Source organism: Netta rufina (assembly GCF_964035555.1).
Source record: "Netta rufina genome assembly, chromosome: 22".
Classification (NCBI taxonomy): Eukaryota; Metazoa; Chordata; class Aves; order Anseriformes; family Anatidae; genus Netta; species Netta rufina.
This window is the reverse complement of record NC_140146.1, coordinates 6,426,925-6,442,385: the sequence shown is the minus strand read 5'-3', so window position 1 is coordinate 6,442,385 and position 15,461 is coordinate 6,426,925. Positions and strand designations below refer to the sequence as shown.

At 55.7% G+C, this 15,461-nt stretch overlaps 1 protein-coding gene across 2 annotated transcripts; it reads right to left on the bottom strand.

Moving 5' to 3' along the window:
- Positions 1-12,318: 12,318 nt before the first annotated feature.
- HES4 (hes family bHLH transcription factor 4) lies at positions 12,319-14,072 on the bottom strand. Of its 2 annotated transcripts, none has more exons than XM_084300365.1 (4): positions 13,849-14,072; positions 13,659-13,754; positions 13,478-13,565; positions 12,319-13,304 (listed from the first exon to the last, which is right to left on the bottom strand). In XM_084300365.1, exons 1-4 carry the CDS (start codon positions 14,023-14,025, stop codon positions 12,715-12,717), a joined length of 951 nt encoding a protein of 316 aa, XP_084156491.1. In that variant the 5' UTR covers positions 14,026-14,072; the 3' UTR covers positions 12,319-12,714. The 2 variants fall into 2 exon arrangements, with proteins under 2 accessions (XP_084156491.1, XP_084156492.1); XM_084300366.1 differs by having other exon boundaries at positions 13,915-14,072.
- Positions 14,073-15,461: the final 1,389 nt, after the last annotated feature.

Below are 15,461 nucleotides of genomic sequence, written 5' to 3'. Positions count from 1 at the left end.
GGATCCCATGGAAAAATGCCTGGGTGTCCGGTTTTGGTTCGGAGACAAGTAGAAATACTTTATTTCCTGGTGACAATCAGTTCGATGCCGTTAAGAATAATGCCTTAATAATGTATTTTGCCACTGAATCTCTCAGCCTTTAACTTTTTTTTTAGGGATCTCCACTCTGCCTGCACGGAAAACCACCCTGCCTCGCGCTGGCTTTCTCAGACACACGCTGCTCTCTCCGTACCCGTGCCGGAGCTTTACAGCCCAAGTATTTTTTATGTATACAGTGGGACAATTCCTATAGCGAGACGCTCTCTCCAACTGAAACGTTTCCAGGGTTAGGCTGTGAGATCGCCGTGTGTGCGTCTGCTGCAGGAAAAAGCAAATCCACATTTGTAAACAGATGGGCTTCCCAGCCTCTTCTGAGCAAGCGGTAGTCGGGACCCAAATTTACTCGCGTTCCTAGAAAAATCCTTGTTAGTTTAACATATTTTAAACACATGGGAAATACCAGCTTGCTTTTTTGGAGGGCTTGCGTGCTCCGAGAGGCTTCTCCATGGTGTCCTGCCTTCGCCTTGGAGAGGCAAACTCCTCCAGGGGAGGTTCAGCTTGGCTATCAGGAAGGATTTCTTCCCGGAGAGGGCACCGGGACGGGGCAGTGGTGGAGCCCCCAGCCCTGGAGGCATCTCAGAGGGGTGGGGAGGTGGCACTGAGGGACGTGGCTGCTGGGCAGCGATGGCACTGTCCCTGCTGCTCACCCCGTCGGATGCACAGCGTCAAGGACGAGTGCAGGAGGAGCCCCACGCTGCCAAACACAGATGTTCTCCGATGGCTCTGTTTTGTTTTGAGGCTTAGCCTGTGTTTATGTGGAATATAAGGTTTGGAAAAGCCTTTTTTTTTTTTTTTCCTTTTTTTTTTTTTTTTAGCTCGGTGCTCCCTCCTGTCCCCATTTCTAACGGGACGGAGCCAGTTTTGAGTTAATTCCTCCGATGTTCTGCAAGTCCCATCCTTCCTTCCTCAGTTTTCTCCTTCCCAGCCCCAACCTCTCAGCTGCGCGTCCACGGAGGGAAGCAGAAGGCACAAACCCGGAGCCTGCAGGCACCAGGGCTGTGCTCCGAGCTCCCTTTGGGGCTGTCCCTGACCTGGGAGGAACCGGTGTGGAAGAAGAAGACCCAAAAAAAACCACCAGCAAATGTCCTGCCAGGAGCACGGAGCCACACGCGTGGTGCTCCTGACGCTGATGGCTTTGTTTCAGCGCTCGTTGAGCAAATAAATGCGGCCACACCTGAGCTGGATGGGCCAGAGGAACAGGGCTGGGCACCACTGAGTCAGGGCGCAGGGGTCGGGGCTTGGGCACCTGCATCTCACCTCCGTGGTGGCTGCAGGGCTGCAGGGAGCAACCCCAAAACGCGACAGACCCAACCCCACCTGGAGAGCCTCAAGGTTCCCAATTTTCCCCCGTACTTCTGCCCTCGGGTCCATCTGCAGGCTTCTGTGGTTTCCTCATTCAGCACAGAGCCTGCTCCAGCAGGGGCACAGCCCAAAAAACCCCCCTGGGGCCACGCAGCGATGTCCCAGGGAGGAAAAGGGCCGGGGATCAGGCGTGGGGTCTGCATCGTTAATGGGACGCAGCCTTTCTGCGGGAGGACGGCTGCTCCACAGCAGCATCTCTCCCCACCCAGCAGGCTAAAACCATCCTTTTTCCCTTCTGCTGCCCTTCAAACGAGCCCCGTAGCTGCTTGGGGCGTTCTGTCTCAGCGGCTCACACCAAGCGGGGAGGAAAACAAACCAGCGACAAGGGGGGAACAAAGCCCCGGCAGGAGAACGGGGCGGCGTGCCGAGGAGACAGCGCAAGGGCAGCCGGCGACGGGCAGGAGAACTCCTGCCACTTCCACTCATGTCGAGGCAGAGGAAAGCCGTGCAGGCACGGCGCTGCTCGTCCTTAAAGTGCTCAGGTTGGGGATTACAGGGAGCTGAAGGGCTGCGGCTCCTCCTGGCACAGCGGACACGGCGCACGCGCCTCCTGCGCCCAGGGCGCAAAGCCCCCTCCTTCACCACGCGAGGCTGAAGCCCCCTGCACTGCAACGGGAAAAACCACTTATCCTCTGCAAATGAAGGGCCGGCCCCTGGTTTTTACTCTATTTTATTTTTGAAGGGCTGGTTCCTGCTTATTTATTTATTTATTTGTTTGTTTGGGAAGGGCCGGTTCCTGATTTTGATTCATTTATTTATTTGGGAAGGGCCGGTTCCTGATTTTTATTTTTTTTCTTTTTGAAGGGCTGGTTCCTGATTTTTATTTATTTATTTAGTGGAGAGAAAAAAAAAAAAAAAAAAAAAAAGAATAAAACGCCTTCTGAGTCACTCCTGGGACAGGCACGAGCAAGGACTTGGTCCCACGCCGCCAGGCAGCAGGGAGCTGAGGTGTCCCCACCAGCGCCGGAGGAGACGTGGCTGGGGCAGGGCTGGAGCAGGGGGGGCTCTAAAACCCCAGGGACTGCTGTGAGAGGCCGGGGTCCGACTTGGGGGAGAGCCTCGGCCATCACATGCAAGCAATTTAGCTGGGGAAACGTGGTTTTATTGCCTGCCGAGTGCTTTTCCAAACGGGACCTGGAGCTTTCACACACTTCCCTGCCTCTTCTGCATTCTGTTATTCCTCGGAGGCAGAAGGATTTTTATCTTCATCCAGCATTAAAAAAAAAATCCATAAAACCAGCTGCCTTAAAAAATAAAACCTCTTTCCGAGCCTATGCTAATAATTTACTATTATTCCAGGTTTTATTGCAGGCTCTTTCAAGGGCTGCCCAGAGCCCCATCCGTAAATAGCACATAACTCAGGCCATGAGGATTTCCTCCCCGGTGGGACTTTTAATGTCTAAACCAGAGGTGTCAAACAAGCAGCTCAAAGACCAGTTGTGGCCCTGGAGAGCTCCACATCTGGACTATATCTCAGCGCTTAGCACATTAGCTTTTGCCCCGAGCAGCTCCGGATTTCCCTCGTCGGTTTGCGCCGAACCCGAGCTAGGTTTGATTTAGGGGGGGTAAGCGTTCAAAGGAAAAGCGAAGGAACCTGCTCGAGCGCTCAAAGTGCTGCCCCGAAGGCTCGCGGGGTTTTGGGGCAGGGTGCAGGCACGTCCCTCCCCCTGGAGCCACGCGCATCGCCGCGCTCGGGGTGCAGCAGGGAGGCACCCACGCGCCCGCCGCTCTCCGTTTTGGCTTCCAGGCTCACGGGGAAGCAGGGGACAGGCCCGGCCCCGACATGCTCTGCTTGGAAAAAGCTGGAAAATTGGGGCTGCCCCGATCCCAGCCCCATTGCCCTGGCAGATTTTGGTCAGTGGGGACAGAAAGCAAAGAGAGTCAGGGAGAGAAGCGCTGCCGCCTGTGTCCTGGCACGGGTAGGGGCGCATGGCTGGCACGGAGCCCTCCTTTCCTATGAGATGCAGCCTCGTGCCCCAGAGGGGGAATTTGGGAGGCTCTCTTCCTGCCTCCCCCGTCACCTCTGTGGGTGGCATGGAGCCATTTCCTCTTCTGCTTACTCTCTCTCGCTCCATCTCTGCCTTTTCCAAGTGGAGCATTTTGGGGCCGGCACCGTCCCCTGCCTCTCCTCTCCGGCTGGGACATCGGGGTGAAGCAGCGTGAGCCAGCACCACATCCATGCACCACGTTGCTCCCCCTGCAGCAACGCCTGTCCCCAATAAAAAGCCCATTTCAGCATTTGGGGACAAATTCCCTCCTGCAGCACGCTGCAGCTCCAGTCCCAAACCGCTCCGGATAATGACCAAAAGGGTGCTGGGGGTGGGAGAGGTGGGTCCTGGCCACACAGCTCAGGACATGGCCAGCTTGGGGTGGTTTTCAGCTTCAGGTTTCGCCCCGTGTTGAGCACTGGATGTGCAAGGGCCGTGCACAGGACCAGGCTCAGTGCCCGCAGCACCTGCAGCAATCCCCGCGGGGCCGATCCTGCTCCCCCAGCCCGCAGGAGGCAGGGAGCTGGGGCTCTCCAAGCTCCCAGCGTCTCGCCGCCGCCTTTCCCTCCCCGCTCCTCTTTTCCTGCAGCAGGTTGATAGGTGAAACCTGCTGCTGGAAGTGTCGTAATGCCATTAACAACCCGCCACCGGCAAGTTTCCAGCGCAGGGGCGCGCAGCCTCCGCTCCGAGCGTGCAATCTTGGCAGGCTGACACTTTCCCATGCCTTCTGCCCTCTGTCAGCGGGGAGGTGGGCCACTCCCAGCCTGACAGCTCCGGCAGGATACCTCCACAATGACTGCAATAATAGAGCCAGCGCTGGGAAAATGAGGCCAAGAAAACCCAAGGGTGAATTGCGAGATGAATAACTTCCCTGAAGCCACGTCCCAGAGCATGCCTTGGCCTGCCGTTGATTCACCAGCTGACTTCCCCTCCTCTGCCTGCTCCGCCGCCCTGGGAGACAGACCTGTCTGGATTCCTGCTCTCGCCTAAAATAGCTGAGAGGGTTCAGGGAGGAGAGGAAAAGGGAGCGGGGAGGACAGGCACGGAAATGCAGAGGGCAAGCCCTGCCAAGTGGCACCTGCGTGCTGCAAGGGATGCGCTCCCCGGTGGGACTGGGGGTCCCCGGCAAAACTTGCTTTCCCTCGCACACCACCTCCGCCTTTCTCCGGATTTAGGCTCCCCAAAAATTGGGCTGGAGATGCTGAGCTTTGCTCCCTCGTGCAGCACTGCCAGCTTTGGCATCGAGGTGCTCTCCAGTCCGGGAAGCCCTGCGCAGCGACCTGCGACCCGTTGCCTAAACGCAGCCACGTGCAAAACGCGTGGCCACGGGCAGGAGGGAGCGTGGCGGCAGACCCCAGAGGGGTGCCCAGCTCCCTGCAGCGCACACATCCAGCTGCTGCTGTTTTCTTGGGAGCTGCTGTGTCCTGGAGCTCAGCACCGGGAGCAGGAGGCGGCTCGTTATCGGGTGATCGGCACCTGCAGACCCGTCTGCACACCCGCAGCACCCTCGCCATCGGGGTGCTGATATCCACGCCAGGGAAACGGCCCTAAAAAAAGCCAGGAGCTGAGCGTTCCCCAGCAGGCAATCAAAGCGGCAGCCAGCCCAGCACCGTGGCGAGGCGATGCGTTCAATCCTGCTGGCTTTTTGCCCCGGGTTTTAAAATGCACGGGGGCTCCGTCCAGTCGGAGACGAGTCCTGCTCCCCTTCACATCCCATATTCTGCAATTCGTACCCGCGTCAATCAGAGGTGTTGTTAGCCCTAGCTGTCACGTCAAGTCCACGTCTCACAACAGGGCTGATTGACAGCAAAGTTTGTTATCTGCGAATGTGTCATCCCACCCGGCACCCAGCGCTGGAGTGCTGCCTGACAGGTCATCAGTGGGAGCCTTCCATCATCCATTTATTATGAGGCGGTTCGAGGAAATCATTTCCCAGCCACTCGCAGGCGCAGGCACTCTCCTGCGTCCCAGCTAACCTGAGATATAGGATTTGACAGGGGAAGGGGGCGGAGAACGGGGGGCCTCGGCCAGGCAAATCCTGAAGGGTCAGCAAATAAACACGGGCTCCATCCAGCTCGGTCCCCGCTCTCCTCCAGGAATCTGAAGCAGCAAAAAGGAGCAGAGGATGGGGAGCGCATCCCCGCGGAGGAGCAGACCTCTGGAGGCTTTTCGTCAGAAAGCCCCAAGATATGGTGATTTAGCCATTTTTTACAGGCTCTGAGAGCTCGGAAAAAGCTTTCCTATTCAGCTTCTTGCTTTCTTATTTTCCACCAGAACCAGCCCAAACCCTCCTTTGCAGAAAATAAAAAGTAATCTTCCAAGTGAATGCTTCTTGGTGACCCAGGAATGGGATGGGGCCACGGGGATACCTTGGGAAGCCAAGCGTGTGTCATAATGCTGTATCAAGGAGAGATTAAAAGCAAATCACCAGAACAGCTTCCTTCATCCCACGCAACCCTCACGCTTTGATTCCCTGACCCAAAGGTTGGTTTGGCTGTAATTAGTGAGGTTTGCACTCCCAGCTCCATCAGGGCAACTTCGTCTGGCTCGGGAGGGGTTTCAAGGCAGCAGAAGCAGAATTAAATCCAGCGTCGGTTTCAGAACTCCCCTTGCAAATGACATTTGCAAACACTTTTCAAAGGTACCAAATTTGGATACGTGGATTTCCAGCGAGGTGGAAGGGAGATTAAAGCTTGTTTCTTCCAACCACTGCAGTCAAGCCCCACGGACGGGTGAATAGGGGGAGATTTTATGAAAACCCGTGTGCATTCGTATCCTAAATGCAGGTGGATAGGGGGCTGGCTGGCCTCGTAGATAAAGACAGCCAGGAGCTGGGAAGGAGCAGCAAAGGGGATGAATCCTGAAGCCCCAAATTGCATTTCTGGTCCCCAGGGGGGCTGTGAGGGGGCTCTCGGTGCCCTTGCATTGCGCCCCACGCCTGATGTCTGCGCACCCCAGGCCTGCTCTGACATCCCCCTGCTCCTGCCCCCAGCTCTGGCTTAGCCTGGGGGAACCTGTGCCTTTTAAATTGCTGCAGGAGGATGAAAAGGCCGCGAATCCACAGCCGTGAGGGGCTGGCAGACATCCCTTGTGTCCCTTGTCACCTCTCCACGGAGCCATTCGCATGCCCTTGCCGACACCTCTGGCACGGCGCGCGTCTCCAAGCGGGGGGCACCGGCTGCTGCATCGATTCCAGCCCTTGCTGCTGCCAGCCTGACACTTTCTCTGCAAATTAAAAACACCTTTGGGGAGAGGCAGCCCCCCCGGGACACGGAAAGAGGCAGGCAGCCTTGAGGTGCAGGAGGAGAGGCGCTCAGCAGCCCAGCCTTTGGTGCTGGGGGCTCCCCGGCCCTCCCAGCAAAGGGCCAGCCCAGGGGGCACCTGCAGGGCGCATTTGGCACCCTGGTTTTGCAAAGCAGCAGCTCTGTGGGGAGCTGAGGGCTCCAACCCAGCCCCGATGCGGGTGGGCTCACGCTGCTGCTCTCCTGAGAAACATCTCGATGCAGAGTGCATCACCTGGGTCAGGGCTGGGTGGGTCACAGGGAGAAGGTGGAAATTTGGTTTTTATCCTCCTTTCCCACCCTATAGGAGGGGATAGGTTCTAAACACAATCCTATCAGCCCCGAGATCAAGCACAATTGCATCGACCCAAGCCCAGATCTCACCCTCCCCAGGCTGCTGAGGCTTTGTCTCCCCGAATAAACCCTTTAGCAATTGCCCCCGTGGTAGCCAAACGCTCAGTGCTTGCTTTATCTGCTCCAGCTCCGGGGGTAGAACAAAATCTCCAGACATGTAAACAGCCTTAATGAGAAAACGAGAAGTCAGGGATCTGCCTGCTTGCAGAAGCGGAGTTAAATATAGCTCCTAAATGCTGCTAATTGATTTGAGATGTCTCGGGGAAGCTCTTGCCTTCACGCCATCCCACCCACGCCGCCCGACAATTCCTCACCTGCCCCTGTCGCTCCAGAAGGCCCCCGGGAGCCGGTGGCAGAGCCCCTGCACGCGGTTTCTGTCGGCTGTTTTAACACCCAAAGGCTGTCAAAAAACACACACGGGCTGCTCGGGGACCCTGACTTTAAACCCTGGGTGGAACCGCCGCGTCTCCCCGTGCCTTCCTTCCATCCGCCGCCGGCTGCTTTTTTTAGGGGTTGGCCTCGAAATTCTTCCCTTCCTCGAAGGGAACCGTTTGCAAATATCATAAATATATATCTTAAATATAAAAATAAAAAACTGTTTGCAAATATTTGCCTCCCCGAGGCTCCCAGCAGCAGGCAGCAAGGAGAGGCGCCCACCTCCGCGGGGACACCTCAAAAGCCTTCGTGGGGTGCCGGTGATGTGCCAACCAGGATGAATTTTTTTCAGGACAAGGACGTGAGCCCCTTATCGAGGGGTGACACTTTTCGAGTCCCCATTCTGCTTAAGACGCCTTAAAGAGGTGGATTTTTTCCGGAGCACTGCTCGGCTGCTGTTGAACCCCAGGCTTCCTTAAAGCCCGCTTGGTTTTGGGGAGCCTGGCGGCGGCTGATAAACGTCCCCATCTCCCCCGCGGCTGCTGCGTGCACAGCCCTTTGGGGCTGCTCTCTGGGATTTTATGAATTTGAGACCAATTTGTGAATGGGAAAGGCCTGGGGGGGCTCGGCCCTCAAAACCTGGGAGTTTCTTGCATGGCTTTGCCTGGAGATGCCACGGATGTAACTCGTGGTGCTGCTCCAAGGACACAAATCCTGGTGTGCAGCGAGAGGAGACGCTGGCCCCACATATCTGGCTGAGTAAAGAAATGGGAATAATTGCATTATTTGCACACAGACGGGGGTAATATTGTCCTGCTTGGAGGAATGGGAGTGGTGCACAGGTCGTGGGTGCTAATGGGACGTGCTAATTGCTGGGCACATCCCTTTGGGCGCATGGGATCAGCTCGGCTACTGCCTTAGAGCCACCCCATAGCAAAGCCAGAGTGATTTATCTGCACAATACTCCTGAATCGCAATATATAAAAAAAAAACAACTTTATTTTACAACAGTTCAGGGTAACCTTATAATAACCTCCCCCGCCTTCCCCAGAGAAATGCTCCAGCCAGATAAAGGAATTTGTTATCCGAGGACCGCCTTGGCGTGGCGGCCACCCTTCCCTCCCCACGCTTGGCACAACGGCAGCAGCACGGAGCTGGGGCCGAGTTTTCATCATTATTATAAGTTTTCCTAGTGGGCTGAGTTATTACCATTTTTATTTTTTTTTTTCCTAGTCTTCTCCATCGCGGGAAGCCCACCTGAGCTGGCGGCCAGGGTTTTGCTGCGGGGTGATGGATGCGCTGCCGGGGCGAGATAGCGGAGCAGAAATTCGGCGCCGAGGCCCCGCTCCGAGGGGCTGGCTGCCGAGCTCTGATTAAGCGGCTCAGTGCCGTGACCCCGACCCCGACGAGCACGCCGCTGCTCCGGAGGGACTTCATTTCAATCCATCACCTTCACAGCCCCGGCAGCTCGCTGCCGTGGGAAGCGGGCGGGCCACGCGTGGCTGGGGGGTATCCGGGGACACCAGGGGACACCAGGGGACACCAGGGGACAAAGGGGACACCAGGGGACACCAGGGGACACCAAGGGACACCAGGGGACAAAGGGGACACCAGGGGACACCAGGGGACACCAAGGGACACCAGGGGACAAAGGGGACACCAAGGGACACCAGGGGACAAAGGGGACACAAGGGGACACGGGGAGGCACCGTGCCAGGCCTGCTGCTGGGTGGCTGCCTCCCCCCCCGATGGGCTGGGGGCTGGGTTTGCTTTGGTTTGTTCTGGTTTGTCTTGGGTGGATTGGGTTGGGTTGGTTCCTATATTTTATTTTATTTTATTTTATTTTATTTTATTTTATTTTATTTTATTTTATTTTATTTTATTTTATTTTATTTTATTTTATTTTATTTTATTTTATTTTATTTTATTTTATTTTATTTTATTTTATTTTATTTTATTTTATTTTATAGTTTTACTCTATTTATGGTTCATTTTACTCTATTTATAGTTCATTTTATTCCATTTTTTATTTTCTATTTTATTTTTAATATTTTATAGTGCACTAGAGTATAGTCCAGTCCAGTATAGTATGGTAATAGCATAGTATAGAATAGTATAGTATAGCATAGTATGGTATATTTATATTATGTATTTAATTTCCTTCTCTTCTCTTCTCTTCTCTTCTCTTCTCTTCTCTTCTCTTCTCTTCTTCTCTTCTCTTCTCTTCTCTTCTCTTCTCTTCTCTTCTCTTCTCTTCTCTTCTCTTCTCTTCTCTTCTCTTCTCTTCTCTTCTCTTCTCTTCTCTTCTCTTCTCTTCTCTTCTCTTCTCTTCTCTTCTCTTTTCCCTTCTCTTTTCCCTTCTCTTTTCCCTTCTCTTTTCCCTTCTCTTTTCCCTTCCTCCTTCCCTTCCCTTCCTTCCCTTTCCCTTCCCTTCCCTTCCCTTCCCTCCCTTCTCCCTTCCCTTCCTTCCTCCTTCCCTTCCCTTCCTTCCCTTCCTTCCTTCCCTTCCCTTCCCTTCCCTTCCCTTCCCTCTCCCTTCCCTTCCCTTCCCTTCCCTTTCCCTTCCCTTCCCTTCCTTCCCTCTTCCCTCCTCCCGTTTCCTCTGGCTGCCCCTTTGGACTTTCACCCTCCAGCAGCAGCACACTTTGCTCTTTTATTGCCGCTCTAAAGGGATAAGGCCAGGTTCAGCACCCGAAAAACAAAATAAAAATAAAACAATTACAAAGAGCTACGTGGGGAGGCTCGAAGGAGCGCGGCATCCCCCCCGTCGGGGATGGATGGAGCGGTGGAGCCCAAGGGGGTTGCGGAAATGTAGGGTCTGGGTGCACCTAAATCGTAAGGTTTCTGCCCAGTTTGGTGCTCTGGGCAAACAAAACCCCTCGCTGCAGGATTTTGAGCTCCTGGCACGCGTTTTTATTGGTGTCATTCACCTCGTGTCCACCTCCTGCACCGCACAAGCCAGGCACGGAGAGGTCCGTGACTTGCCCAAGGCCAAAGAGAAAAAAAAAAATAAATAAAAAAAAGGAAAAAGGTAAAAAAAATAATGGCATGGGGCAGCACGGGGCATAAAATCAGGGCTCTGACCACGGGGTCCCTGCTCCCAGGGCATCATTTTGGAGCAGCGCCGCGTCCCCGAGGCACGTGTTGCGTTTGTAGGGCTGCAGTAATGCACAGAAAATAGGAAAAAAATAAAAAAACAAATTTATTTTTTTATTATCTTTTTTTTTTTTTTTTCAATGCAGGAGCTCGGCAGCTTGGCCTAAAAGAAATTTGCAGGGTGGGATCCGGAGGGGAGAGGGCATTGAGGGGTTGCGTCCAGAGCCCCCGGGGAGGTTTTTGGTTACGGGCAGGCTTTCGTCGGCTCCTCCGAGCCTTCCTCCGGCAGAAGAGGAGGGGTGGCGAAGGGCTGCGGGGGATAACGTGATTTTGTGCATAAGATTGCATAAGAAAACCTCCCGGGAACCTCCGGGTTCGGCCGGGTTCCTCCTCGTGACGGCGAGGTGGAGGCAGGGCAGGGGGTGGCGAGCGATGGCCCAGGCGTAGGAGCGCACGGGGGGGGGTTTGATCGGCACCAGGTTCTTTGCCACCCGTGCTCCGGCTCCAAAACCCAGCCAAAAATCTCCCGCAAGGTGCACAGGGGTCAACAGAAGCAGGCTGGCTGCCCTACAAGACCCCGTAACCCACCCCGAATAAACCCCAGCCCGATCGCCGCCAGCCCCCAGACCTCCCGACAGCAGATTGCATTGGCATCCTAAAAATAAATAATAATAATAATTAAAAAAACAGGTTTGAGCCCTAGGTTTGTGCAATTTTGGGCTGTTTTACAAGCATTAAGACATTCCCCGAAAGCCAAGCAAAACCCAAGGGGGGGTCTCGAGCATCGCCCCCCACCCGCGGGGTCCCAGGGGATGGAGAGAAACCAGGCACGGGGGGCTCCACGCACGTCACCTGCTGGTTTTTCCTCCACGAAATCACAATATCCTCATCGATGGGGAGCAAAAAAAAACCCGAAAAGCAATGAAATGAGGCGCTTTCTCCGCACCTTATTAATTGGTGCCAATTGGAAGCGGTTAATTCCCCGCGCGCGAGGCTGCAATTGCTTCCACTTGGCCGGGATTCAAGTGCCGGGGGTGAGTCAGAATGGGTGGCAAAACTGTCTTTTCCTCGGTTCCCTTGCTTACTGGAAGGAAAAAAGAAAAAAAAAAAGGAGAAAAAAGCCACAACCCCGAGTTATTCTCTTTTATGAGGTGGGCATTGTGAGGCCAGGCAATTGAATTTACAACAGCATTGAGTATCAGAGTCTATCTGGCCCTGTCAATGAGAGTGGAGAGAAAAAAAAAAGACACACATTAACCCTCAGCTCCGAGTTCCCAGGCGTTTCAATAGGGTTCCCAACTTCCCAAAGAGCCCGCTGCATACTCGATGAGACCCTTTATACCTTCTAATTACCCTCCTCACAATGGGGACAGACTCTCCTGCCTCTTTTGTGGGCAGGATAGTAACTTCTGCGCACCCCCCCCCCCCACAAGCCCTAAAAAGAGGTAACAGGAGCAAAACCCTAAAAGCAGAAAAAAATCCTAAAAGTAGAATTATTTCAGTGGTATTGGGGTCATACATTGCTCAGGTTCCAGGGGCAGTTTTAGGAATTTTTTTTTTTTTGTGCTATTTCAGCAGGGCCAGACCCCCGCCCCCATTCCCTCCCCTCTATCTCTTGCAGGAATCCCTTCCAACAGCCTTACTTAAGGCCATAAAGTTTGCTCCTACTTCTTTTTCCCCCCCTCCTGAGGATTAGCTTTGTCCCTGCTAAATGAAAAGGAGGAAAAAAAAAATCTATTTCAAAGAGTTTATTTAAACACCTGCATTTTTTTTCTCTTTTTTTTTTTTTTTGGAAGTCTCCAACACAGGCACGCAACACACACACAGACAAACGGGGTACAAACAACTTTGGCATTATACTTCTCGAATATTTGTTACAAAACTATTTCTCATTTATTTCTTTTTCTTAAAAAACGTATCTCAAATAAAGGCATTTCAAAGGAGTAAAAATACAAGTCGAGATCCCAACCTCTGAAAATAATAAATAGCACGTTCATATCGAGGTCCTTTTTTTTTTTTTTTTAAAATCCTCCATTCTATGTTTTTTTTTTAAAAAAAAAAGAAAAACCCGAGCATAACAGGGCTCCATACAACGGAGCCAAGCGGAGTTCCGTGCCTTTTATATTTTTTTTTTTTTTTTTTTTTTTGCTCTGGGCAAGTCACCAAGGCCTCCAGACGGATTCACTGCGCTCTGCCACGGGGCTCCCCGCCTGGGACGCCGGCACAATGCTGCCCCCAAATGATGTCAAGCCCTGCACCGGGGATGCCGACGGGGTGGCGGATGCGTTCCCCGATCCTCCTCCCGTAGACACGGGGACGTTGGCGTTGGCGTAGAGCGGGATCACGGGTCCGGAGCCGGGTGGGAAGGCTGGGTTGGGGATGAGGAAGGCGAATTGACCATCGGTGGCCGGGACGAGCTGAAAACCCCCATAAACCTTAGGGGACAAGGCTTCGGCGGGGTTCATCTTGCAGGGCACGGGCACGGCTCCAGCGGCGGGCGGCAGCTGGACGTGCAGAGGCTGTGCCAGATGCGCCGGCTGCCCGGCGGGCGGCGGAGGAGGTGGTGGTGGTGGGGGGTAATTCATGGCCACGATCTGCCCCAAGCAAGCCGAGAGGTGGCCGAGCAGGCGGGTACGGACGTCGGCGTTGACCCCCTCGCAGGTGGAGAGGAACCTGGTCACCTCGTTCATGCACTCGTTGAAACCAGCCCGGTATTTACCCAGCACCGTGGGGTCGGCGCTGAGGGCGGCTGCAAAGCAAAAAAAAAAAAAAAAGGAAAAAAAAAAAAGGGGGGCGGCTTGGTGAGCGGCTGCGGGGTGCGGACAGCCACCCAGCTCCACCGGAAAACCCTCAAAAGGGGTTTTTTCTCCCTAAAATAAAAATAAAAAGGGGGGTGGGAGGGATGCTGGGCTCGGTGCTCACCCGTCATCTGCGCCCGCTGCAGGTTCCGCAGGTGCTTCACCGTCATCTCCAGGATGTCCGCCTTCTCCAGCTTGGAGTGCCGCGAGCTCTGCGGGACGACAGCAGCCGTCAGCCCCCTTTCCTCCTCACCCCTAAACCCTTCAGATTCTGCGTTTTCACCCCAAAAAGCCCCCAAACTCACGTCTTTTTTCAGCGCGTCCAGGATCAGCGTCTTCAGCTGCCCCAGGCTTTCGTTGATGCGCGCCCGGCGCCGCTTCTCCATGATGGGCTTGGAGGACTGCGGGGAGAGCCTCGGTTGGTGCCTGAAGCCTCCCCTCACCCCCTCATTAGTTAATTTTTCACGCCGTTCGCCCCCCTCCCCGTGCACCGACCTCAGCACGGCCGCCTGCTCGCCGCCATCCACCTCCGTTGCGCGCCGGCCGGGCCCCGCCATTTACCTTGCGGTGCTCGCTGGCGCTCCGGGGCTTGTCCGGCGTGTGGCTAGCGGTGGCCGGAGCCCCGGCGATGGGCGAGGCGGTGGGCTTCTCCGGGCCCGTGTCTGCGGGCATGGCGCTGCGGGCAGCGGCGGCGGCACCGCGGAGCTCCGGCGGCGGCAGCGGCGGGGCCGGGAGTGGCGGCTCCCGGCTCCCCCCCTGCCTTTTATACCCGCCGCCCGCTCCCCATTCGTGGGAAACCGCCGCCGCGGCCGTTCCCACAGCGCCGCCGACCAATCGCAGCGCGGATCGCCTCCCCCCCCCCCCCCTCCCCCTCCCGCCCCCCCCCCTCCGCCGCTTGGCAGCGGGCGCTGCGATTGGCCGGCCGGGGCGTCACGCGCGCGCGCGCGCGCGGCCCGCCCTTTGGCGGGAGGCCGCCCGGCGCGCGCGGGGCCACGCGGGGCCGGCGGGCGGCGGGCGGCGGGCGGCCAATCGGCGGCGGGCGGGCGGCGGCGGCGCCACCGATTGGCTGGCGGGGAGCCCGGCCGTCAATCAAGCGGGCGGCGCTCGGCCCCGCCCTTGGCCGCCCGGCGCCGGGAGCACGTGCCGCCGCGCGCCCGGCGGCCCGCGGGGGGAGGCCACGCCCACCGGGGCGCGCGCCGGGCGCCGTGCAGCGAGCAGCGGGCGGCGGGCAGGGAGCAGCCGGCGGCGGGAAAGGGGAACGGGCAGCGTGCAAGGGGGATGAGCAGCGTGCAAGGGGTAAAATGCACCGTGCAATGGGTACCGAGAGCCGTGCAAGGGTAATATGCACCGTGCAAGGGGTAACGGGCACCGTGCAAGGGGTAATGAGCACCGTGCAATGGGTAACATGCAACGTGCAAGGGGTAACAAGCACTGTGCAATGGGTAATGAGCGCCGTGCAATGGGTAACGAGCACCGTGCAAGGGTAACATGCACTGTGCAATGGGCAACAGGCACCGTGCAAGGGGTAACTGTCACCATGCAATGAGTAATGAGCAGTGTGCAATGGGTAACACGCACCATGCAAGGGGTAACAAGCACTGTGCAATGGGTAATGAGCAGCGTGCAAGGGTAACAAGCAGCGTGCAATGGTAACATGCGCCATGCAAGGGGTAACGGGCACCGTGCAAGGGGTAACGGGCACTGTGCAAGGGTAACGAGCAGCATGCAATGGGTAACATGCACTGTGCAATAGGCAACAGGCACCGTGCAAGGGGTAACAGGCACCATGCAATGGGTAATGAGCGCCGTGCAAGTGTAATGAGCAGCATGCAAGGGTAACAAGCAGTGTGCAAGGGGTAACGGGCACCGTGCAAGGAGTAGTGAGCACCAAGCACCATGCAAGGGGTAATGAACACCATGCAAGGGTAACATGCACTGTGCAATGGATAATGTGCACCATGCAAGGGGCAATAAGCATCGTGCAGTGGGCAATGTGCAATAGGTAATGAGCACTGTGCACTGTGCTAGGGGTAATGAGCACTGAGCACTGTGCAAGGGGTAACGAGCACCATGCAACAGGTAATGAGCACCATGCACTGTGCAAGGGG

What these genes read in the sequence shown, in the direction of transcription:
- HES4 (XM_084300365.1), bottom strand. Translation starts at nt 14,025, where the DNA reads ATGCCCGCAGACACGGGCCCGGAGAAGCCCACCGCCTCGCCCATCGCC. An exon ending in GAGCAGGCGGCCGTGCTGAG is followed by an intron (nt 13,755 to 13,848) that starts GTCGGTGCACGG and finishes CTCTCCCCGCAG; the next exon opens with TCCTCCAAGCCCATCATGGA. An exon ending in GCAGCGGGCGCAGATGACGG is followed by an intron (nt 13,305 to 13,477) that starts GTGAGCACCGAG and finishes TTTGCTTTGCAG; the next exon opens with CCGCCCTCAGCGCCGACCCC.